The following is a 9,874-nucleotide window of genomic DNA, read 5'->3' as shown; positions in this document are numbered from 1 at the left end:
GCTTGTAGGGTGAGTTACTCAGTTTTAATCCAGCGCTGTCTATCGCTTACCTTGAGATACAGCTAGTAAAGACAAAGGTACGGATAAAATAAATTAATAATTATATATTACATCTTAAACTATTATCAAACCTTGTATTATTTGTATTCAAAAGTAACTCCTCACAACCTCATCGATATATTCAAGGTTAAGATTGTTAAGTTCAACAACTCAAGCCAGACAATCAACCATTAAGAGATTAACGCTATGTGGTATCTTCATCTCATGTAAGATACTGCTATCTCGACCAGTCATTAGAAGGGGAAGCGCCCTCCATCGGCGATTGTCTATCGTGATAGTGATAATCATGCATATTCCCCTCACCTGCCAACTCAGCCGGCGGAGCCCCCTCACCAATCCTACTGACTTGAAAATCATTTTTGGGAGTGATGCTCTGATAATGCATATCAGGCGACCGGTGCTCACTTGTCAGTTCAGACGGGGGACTTGCAGGCCAGGCCTGTCCTCCGGTATAAGACGGAGATACAGGGGATGTCCAGCCAGTGACACCACTCACAGCCATTGGTGGTGGTGGTGGCGCCGCCACACCGTGGTTCTGGCTGTAGTGTTTCCTGCGCTGATACACAAGACAACCGACTCCCAGCAGCGCAAGGATGAACGCCACTGTACTTCCAACGGCAATTCCCGCTATCGCTCCAGTGCTGAGTCCTGAAGATGGCTTGGTAGTGTTTGATGGGGGCGATGGCTTTTTGGTGCTGGTGCCAGTTACGCGCGTCGCAGTCCGTGTGCCCGAACCTGCAGTGCGTTCCATCTGCACAGCCAAGTCGGGGGCATCGAATCCGCTGATGGGTGTTGTCGTGGTAGCGCCACCCGCAGAATTGCCTCCAACCGCAGTTCGAATGTCAATGGGCACAATGTAGGTGGTCAGGCTGGGCTGATACAGTGCCCAAATTGCATCTTCTTTGTTCTGCTTGCCTAGGTTCATGTTGTGTGCGCCCTGGATCGCTGGTACGTCGCAGACTTTGTCGGTAGCGTTGGAGTAGGTGCCTCCTATGACGAGCATTTGCGCATCGTCGACGACGTTGCAGCTCATCATGCTCTTTGGGAAGGCTCCAGTGCCGTTCTTGTAGGTCGGGTATGGGCCCCTGATCCATTGGAAACTTGGGATGGTCAAGATGTAAATATCGTCATAGCCTGTCGTATCTGGCGGGAAGCCTCCACCGCCATAAATATAACTGGAAGAGTCAGCTCTTAACCATTGGCATTCCATCCGTATGACTCACATATTATAGCTCGAGTGATCCTTTGCCCAAGTCGCACCGCCGCAGAAACGCCGTCTGTCCTGAGGAGTATTGCCTGATGTCTTTTGTGTATACCATTTCGCATTCGCGACATCAAACAGGAAGATCTCATCCAAGGGCTGCGGCGTCAAGGTTCCATTACCATACAGATCTAAAGCTCCCCCAAAATACACCAACATTCCACCATCCCCAGCTGGAATAAAGACCATAGCCCCCTCTGCTCGTCCTTTATCATCCGGTCCCGTCATATTGCTCCAAGTATTCGAATCCATCTCATACTTGATCAATCCATTTGATGCTCGCGGCGGACCCGACCAACCGGGGACTGATGCATTGCTTAGCCACCCGCCGTAGTAGTACGCTTCCCCTCTCGACGAGATGGAGACACCGGCACCATAACTAGCCGCCTGAACTTCTTGTGGAGGAGCACCAAACGAGACCCATTGATTGTAGATGATATCGTAGCTGTAGAGATCGAAGGATAGAGGACGCGATTGATACGATTCGCCACCGTAGAGGTAAAGTCTCTTATTGACCGAGTCTTCCCATAAAATGCCGCCATTGACGCTTGGGATCGTGTCGTTCTTGGAGAGATTGGCGTGGAACGGAGGCATTCCACCGCTGTTTACCGCGTCAAGATCATTGAAGGAGAGAAACGTGTCTACGCTGATGTTAGTACACTCCTAAATTGACGGGTAAAAGTGCTGACTAGTGAGGTTATTTGTCGCATCTTCATAGTTGATCAAACCACCATCAATGTACAGCTTTCGATCCACGACAGCTGACTGGTGACCCCATCTCCGACAGAAGTTTTTGACTGGATCGTTTTGTCCAAACGAGGTGCCAAGAAGCAACCAAACAAGGAGTAAAACGGATGGGAATGTACGCGGAAAGGTTCTTGGAGAGTACATGGTGATGTAGTACTGATAGAACACAAATGATAATTTGTACAATTCTTTCCACAGAAGCTGAAGGATCGCCGCCTCGGCCTTTCTTCATCCACTGGAGACGAGTGATATAAGTAGCAGGTCACAAACGTCCCGCCGCTCAATAAACCCTACCCTGTAAGGGAAATGAGTGCGGCTGGAGTAATCCTGATCGAGAACGTAGATGTGACGATGGCTGAAAACAAATGCATCACACCCAAGGAATAATATTGCCAATAGTTCACATGCAATGCATTAGCGTGGTGATTCATCTGCAGACAAGGCTCTGTCGAGACCGAGCCTCAATCATAATAGTGAGCATTATCCTCATACAGGCGACGAATGACGCTTCAACTACATTAGAATGGCAATCCATGGCGGGCTGAATGGACATCCGAGATCCGGGCACGCCAACTGCAGTGAAGCCCAAAAGACGGGATGCTACGTTCTGGAACAGTGAGGCTCCACTGCAAAGGCTGGATTTGACCAGATTCCAGTTTGCTACCTGAAGGTGGCTTCAAGCTGAACAACCATTACCGTGCCATTCACCGTAGAGCCTCGAACGAAATGAGCCCGCCAAATCGCTTTGTCGCCAATACGTAGTTCAAGGTCCCTGTAACAGCGTGTTATAGCTAGTTGGACTTACTCGCTAAAAAGATCTGGTAGTAAATGTCCGATGCTTGGTAAAAGTAAAAGCAGCTCCCCGCTCTTGGGCTGGATTCTGGATTATATGTGGCTTATGCAGGGTGATATCTTGAACAGGATGACTTTATGGACGCTACAAAAGCCACATGAGTTACTGCTGCAGTAAGCAATTAGCTTTGTCACGCACTCAGGTATTGAGGGTGTGAATAACTCTACAGAGCGGTCTACGCTATCTGGTAAAAAGAACAAGTCAGACTGCTAAGAAATATAGGTCTGTATAATAAGTTCTCTAGTTAGGTCTTATACAACTCCTTTTACAGTGCTTGCGGCGAGGAATTACTTTTCTATAATAAAATAAAAATAAAAAGAGGTCATTCCCTGTGTCTGAAGTTAGATATAAAAAAGGATTACTTCTTCTTTATCTATAGCGAGCCCTGGAGATCAGAACCCCAGGTATCGGAGCTTAACTGAGCTGCGGAACGCCGGCATATAGAGATGCAGTTAATACTAAAGTAGAGCCAATTAACTATTATATCAATGTTCCAAGCTTGCCAATTTACGTCGACATGCAGTCATTAAGCAAGCCTCCTACTATTGACTCGTATTCAAATCTTTTATTTTACAGCAGATCTGCTACTAGAATTCCGGCTTTCTGTTAATCAATTTAAAGGAACTTATGCGCCCGTTACTATTAAGCCAAAGACTAGGGGAAACAGCCAAATTAAGGTCTATCATTCAATAAGAGTGTCTTGCAAGATGTTATGCTGGACAGTCAAAGCTGGCGCTCAGATTAATCGAATTCTACAATTAGGCGAGTTCTAGGTCTAGGGTATTGCAGCCCACTGGCTTCCATCGCCTCAGCGCGGAACTCCGATTTATGGACTTTTCCAGATTTGTCTATATAAGATCCTTCCAGGCATTCAGCTCCTAGCCTTTAGATTCTGCCTAAAGATATTATTTATGACTCCGAGATTTGCCTGTATATTTTGACCACTTTAGCTTAGAGTAGATTTACTACCTATTCCTTTCTGCTATCGGTTCCACATCTTATAAACCCCGGGCTACGGAGCTCCGCGTACGCGATACTGTAAAACAGAGTCCACCTTAGACCGGGGTCATATTCAGTTCTAGTAAATATATATCTCCAGATGTATACTATCAAGCACTACCTTACCGATATAATTTTATATCAAGCATCCGTTTGGACGTGTACAGAAAGCTGCCTAACATGCCTCGATCTCAAAGGCCCGTGCAGAAAGACCTGGTCCATCGCGTACAGGGTGACGACGGGTATTGCCCTTCTGGGCTGTTGGTCTTTTTGCCATTGGTTGTTCTACAAAAAGTTAAAAGAGGATGCTAAAACATGAGAAAACCGTAGGGATATTTACAACTACTGAATTATAAGATTACTCACGATAAAAGACTAAGTGGCGTGGTCCAGGTGAGGGAATCGCGATCAGAAATCACGCGCTAAGATACGCTGCCACGCTCTCTGACCTTGACCAACGCGGGTTCTGGATTCATAATCCTGTTGCATAACTTTAGCTGTACTATTGTGCAATGCTGCATATCTTTACTATGAACCGCAGTGCCCGTTAGATTCAGATTCCTCCCGCTTCGCTTAGCATTCTGGATCGGGCTAGACAGAGCTTGACCATCTGTATCTTCGCTGCCCTCCAACAAATTCTATCACTCCTTTCCTCGTGCGACAGAGTCGCTACTGAAGGCTCTGTACTCTAGTGGTTTCTGCAATATCATTGCCAGAGATGCTCTTAGATATGCCAGAAACGAGGGCAGACGCGGAAAATTAAACATTTCTCCCAATGACTTTGACCATCAATATATCTCTGGTATTCCATGTCTTAAAGAGGGAATCCCTTAAACTGATGAGATTGGCGACCGGCAGATTCCCCCAGATCTTTATATGCTCCTGCGATCATGACTCCAGCGAAAAAGTTATAGGGGCTACACTTGAGTGGGTGTCCGCTGTGACTGCGCTGCTCCTGTCACAAAACGTATTCCTCCGGGCCGAGTCCCCCCGCCCTCACTACTCCTGAGGTGCCACATACTCAATTTGCTCCCGTGATGAGTTGAATGCGTAGGGCATAATTTTAGCGGATATCCCCTGTATCTATATTGCTGATCCGGCATAAATTGATGCTCTGGCAATTTCATTGCTTATATAATTAACTTATTGCTCCAGTAAAAAGCCATTACTCAAGATACTTAGGAAATTCGTCATAAGTTATATAGAGATAAGATCACACCTGAATACCATTCTTGCAAATCATTTGATTACAAATGCACTTATTTCTCAATGCAAAGCCGACCAGGTCACTTTCTATCTTATCAAAGTTTTCCCAGGCGTGAGTGCTCTCGAGGTATTAAACATTCTGCTTGACAGGTCACCAACAGCTCTTACATGCAGGTCTCAGTTCGGAGTAAGGAATAACCTCTTCCGACCCTCCATCAGCAGCTTCAGCCTCACTTTCCTCAAAACGCAGCTGAAAAACAAGTCTGACAGTCCTTCAACCCCTCATACCGATCCAAAGTTGTCCTCACAATGGACCTCACGCAATCCTCACAAGCGGTTACAACTTCTATACCGAAAAAGGGTGATCAGACTTTGCAAGATGCTATTAACTCATTTCGGGCCGTCCTTACACCCAAGCAGCTAGCCGAGTTCGAGTGCATTCGATCTGTGCCAGATACAGACGCGGTTCTTGTCTTCACAGCTGAGTTAGATCTTCAACGGCAAAACCAGAAAGGCAAAAGCATCGCCAGACGTCTCTTTCCCTTCCTTCAAGCAGTGCACAACTTTACGTCTGTTATCGATACCTTGGTTTCGTCAAGCCCTACTATTGCAGCTCTGGTTTGGGGAAGTGTGAAAATGACAATGATGGTAAGAGTGGGACTCACTACCTGTAATATCATCATGACTAATCATCAGCAGATCATGCTGAATGCTGCATCTTACTATGAAGCCTTTGTTGAGTTATGTATGGAGCTTGGCAGGATTTGCCCTAGGTTCGAGCAATACCAGGCCCTGTTCCCCGCTTCTGAACGCCTACAGGATGCCTTGTGCACTTTCAACGCCTGCATCATCCAGTGCTGTCGGCGCGTCATTGCAATGCCCAAAAGCTGGAGTGGGTGGACTTCGCCACTCAACCCACTCAATCCGTCATTCTGGCAGTCGTTTAAGCAAGCCTTTGATTCTGATTTGCAAAAGCTGCGCGGTTACAGTAAGAATGTCAACAAGGAGATTAGGCTTGCAGCAGACCAGTCCCAGCATCGAAACAACGAGCTCCAAAGACTAGAGAATGAACAAGCCGACCGGTCCAGGCGGTCGCTAAGTCACTTTATGTCCCGCACGCGCGATGAGCTTGAAACAATGCAGAGGCTGCAGATTATCAGAAGGGAGGAAGTAGAAAGTGAGTATCTATCTTGAAAAGAAGGATTTGTTTAACATATAAAAGGAGAAAACAAGCAAAAGCTGCTAGACTCTTTGTCTACTTATGACTACGTCAAGCCTCTGAAACAGGCCCGTCAGAAGCGATACCCCAAATCAGCAGAATGGATCTTTGGCACCGATGAGTTCAAGCGCTGGATCGATGGGACTACGCCAGGTTTGCTCTGGTGTTCAGGAAAAAGTGAGTCTTGTCTGTTTCTATGAACCTAGCATCTCTCACACTCTACAGTGGGGTCAGGGAAGTCAATCATCTGGTAAGTACACAAGGCAATCCTGACAGGCTGTCATCCTAAGCGAGGCATATGCGTCCGCCTAGCTTGATCCCACGGTTCTCTGGCTATATCTCCGCTTGCCGCCCCCTCTTATTGCTATACCCCTTATTGCCGTGCCCCTTCTTGCCGAGCTCCTTCTTGAAACTATTTGCAGTGCCAAGAGAGGGGATTTATCTGAAAGAGGAGGCTTTCTTCGATCTTTGCAGAAAGGAATACTTCAGAACTACCCTCCAGGGGGCCTGCCGGCGGCCTTCCATCGGTGACTCTTCGGGGACCCTGCCCAGGGCCTCCTGTAACCCTCTGGGTTTGTAAGATGTGAGATTCAGTCAATGGTCGAGGAGCTTTCTCACAAGTCATTTTTATGGCAGCTTTGCCTCATAAACCAGGCATTTTGAGTTTCTACTGACTAATGTAGTGCGAGTGTCATCGACTACCTTTTGACTGAACGGTCTAGCGCTCAGAGCCGTGTAACGTTTTTTTTCTCACGATTTGATGACTCAGAGTCAATGAAACCCGAAACGATTCTACGAGCTCTAGCTAGACAGTTGGTCACCATCCAAGATGTTTCAGGTGATATTAAGCAGGCTTTGGAGACCATTCAAAATACGCCCGAAGATATCTCATCGGAACTTTCTCAGCTCTTGCCGCGTTTACTATCAAGAAAAGGCGCACCATCATGGGTTATACTGGACGGTATCGATGAGTGTCAAAGAGAAGAGCGACAAACATTCATCAAGCTGTTGAAAACAATGCTGGACGATGGCGTCAACGCCAAGCTGTTCATTACCAGCCGAGATCACCCGAATCCAATCTTCAATGGAGCCTCTGTCAACCTAGGACAAGTTTCAATGAATTGCTCTCTTGCCCAAGATGGCATGGCACAGTTCGTTGATCAGGCTGTGCAAAAGTGTCTTGATTCCGAAGAGTTACTGGTTAGCGATCAGACACTCATAAACGAGATCAAGGACACTCTTGTAAAGCACGCGGATGGCATGTATGTTTCCCAGATCTTGCCATGACGGTCAGAAGCTAATTTTATCATAGGATTCTCTGGGCAACTCTTATCCTTAGACATCTCTGCGTCCAGCCAAACAATGAGAAGATCCGCGAAGCAATTGCTTTAAGAAATCTACCCAGAAACCTGACGGAGATCTTCAACCGGATTCTGGATCGCATAGTCTCTGACGAGAAGAAAAACATCGTTCAAGCACTTCTTCCGTGGATAGTAGCGGCAAAACAGCCCCTGACGCTATCTCAACTCGAGGAATGCTGTCTGGTCACTCCACTTCAAGAACACACTATTCGAGATCGATATGTGAACGGAATTCATCTTATCGACAATTGGTTCCAAGGTCTCATTGAGATTGACTATGAGACAAAGACAGTTCATTTCATCCACGCCTGCGTTCAACAATTCTTTATCACTGCGTCAGACAATCCAAACTTTACAGACTTTCACATTCGCATACAAGACGCTGACCGCCACATTGGGGAGATTTGCGTTACTTATTTGAACTTCAATGACTTCAAGACACCTTTAGCCCAAGCTCGGCCACCTCTGCCGCCAATGGCCCCTGATGAGATCTGCCAGAAGGCCCTCAGCAATGAGTGGAATTGGCCTAGGTTCCTCGGACTTTCTCAGAAAGTTCGAGGTCACAAGCGACAGGCAGCTAATATTAGCGGAACTATTGCTACGTGTACAAGAGCGCGCGATGCAACTATTCAAGAAACGATAATACTTGATCATCCGTTTCTTGCATATGCCTCCGCCCATTGGCTCTCACACTCGGTTAACTTCGATGAGGGGCAATGCCAAACATGGAGTCTATGGAAGAATATGATAATGTATGGGCATGAACTAGCTGCATCGCCAGTATCTGAAGAAGACCATCAGGCTATCGACAAAGCCCTTGTTCTTTGGGCTACTCAAAACAGACACTCTGCAATCTTGTATATTGTCAGTGCGTCAACGAAGCTGAGTGAGCAATATCACACGGCCTTGTTCGACTATGTGTTGAAAGATAATGATGTCAACTTTCTGCAACGCATGTTGGATGCCAAGAAATGGGACACCGAGCTCATTTCACTATGCCGCAGAGCGGCGTATAATGGTCGTCTTGAGATCATCGAGTCGCTATTTGAAGCAGGTGTGAACATGAATATGCCGGATTTTACGGAAACTTCCCAAGCTTGGTCCTATCACTTGCCTCTCACAGCGGCTGTTGAGAAAGGCCACGTCAAAGTTGTGGAATATCTTCTACGGAAGGGGGCACACCCGAATCTTCAGGAAGATATATATCACACTGAGTTGGACGCAGCGGCAAAACTGGGTGGTTCAAAAGGTCTTCAGGTTTGCAGGTTGCTTATCGACGCGGGGGCTAACGTGAAAAATGGTCAGGCCCTGCTGTGGTCTTCTGCTCGGGGCGAGAGGGACATCACAAAACTCCTCCTTAACGCAGGTGCTGATGTCAACGCCACATATCCTACGGTGCCATGGGAACTCCAATATGTAGGCGTTGAGATCAATTATCCATTGCTCTCACCATGCGCTAACGTCAACAAACAGAATGGTGGTACTTTTGTATACCGACGGAGGACAGCACTATTGGCGGCGTTTTCAGTCTCAAAGCCAGAAGTTAATATCATTGAGCTTCTTGTCAGAGCCGGAGCAGACGTATGTATTGGAAGTTCACAGGACAGTGGCTACAGACTATTACGAGAAGCGATCAGAAGTCGTGATTGCAATTTGGTAAGAATACTAATACAGGAAGGCGCTGCTCCTAATGGGAGACCTGATCTTTATACTAAAGATACTCCCTTGGTACTCGCAGCGAAGGGAGGCTCGTTTGATATCATACACTATCTACTGGATAATGGTGCTCGGGTGATTAGTTTCGATCGCATAGCTGCAGAAATACCGGCCGATTTAAAAAGTGAAAAGGACTATGAGGAACTATTAACTAGATTAAAACGAGCAGGCCAGTCATAGGTAGTTTTGTTTTAGACCATCTGTATGAGCTAACTTAAGCGAACCTCTTAGAAAAGTCCTGACTATTACCTATTGTTGTGTATAGCCTGGTCTCGGAGTAAACAATCTGGTACAGATAGTTGTGATACTTATGGGCTAGAAGTGTTATTTGCANNTCCGGCAGAGAGAACCTAGATACTTGTGAAGTAGATCAAGGCTTACCTCGCAGCTGATCAACCGGAGGTCGTTTGTCACCAAGGCGTCATGGGGATATCCCAAGCGCGGACTGTAGC

At 46.7% G+C, this 9,874-nt stretch overlaps 2 protein-coding genes across 2 annotated transcripts; one reads left to right on the top strand and one right to left on the bottom strand.

Annotated features, from left to right (window-relative positions):
- Window positions 1–277: 277 nt before the first annotated feature.
- Window positions 278–2,212, bottom strand: FTJAE_14117 (uncharacterized protein; the record flags this gene model as incomplete). The annotated part of the gene is made up of 3 exons (XM_037347324.1): window positions 278–1,235; window positions 1,284–1,962; window positions 2,011–2,212. 3 exons carry the CDS (start codon window positions 2,210–2,212, stop codon window positions 278–280), a joined length of 1,839 nt encoding a protein of 612 aa, XP_037198869.1.
- Window positions 2,213–5,435: 3,223 nt separating this feature from the next.
- FTJAE_14116 (NACHT domain protein) lies at window positions 5,436–9,602 on the top strand (the record flags this gene model as incomplete). The annotated part of the gene is made up of 7 exons (XM_037347323.1): window positions 5,436–5,774; window positions 5,826–6,303; window positions 6,349–6,522; window positions 6,571–6,595; window positions 7,029–7,607; window positions 7,658–9,287; window positions 9,381–9,602. 7 exons carry the CDS (start codon window positions 5,436–5,438, stop codon window positions 9,600–9,602), a joined length of 3,447 nt encoding a protein of 1,148 aa, XP_037198868.1.
- Window positions 9,603–9,874: the final 272 nt, after the last annotated feature.

This window comes from Fusarium tjaetaba (genome assembly GCF_013396195.1).
Source record: "Fusarium tjaetaba strain NRRL 66243 chromosome Unknown NRRL66243_c0000550, whole genome shotgun sequence".
Classification (NCBI taxonomy): domain Eukaryota; kingdom Fungi; phylum Ascomycota; class Sordariomycetes; order Hypocreales; family Nectriaceae; genus Fusarium; species Fusarium tjaetaba.
This window is presented reverse-complemented; position numbering and strand designations above follow the sequence as displayed.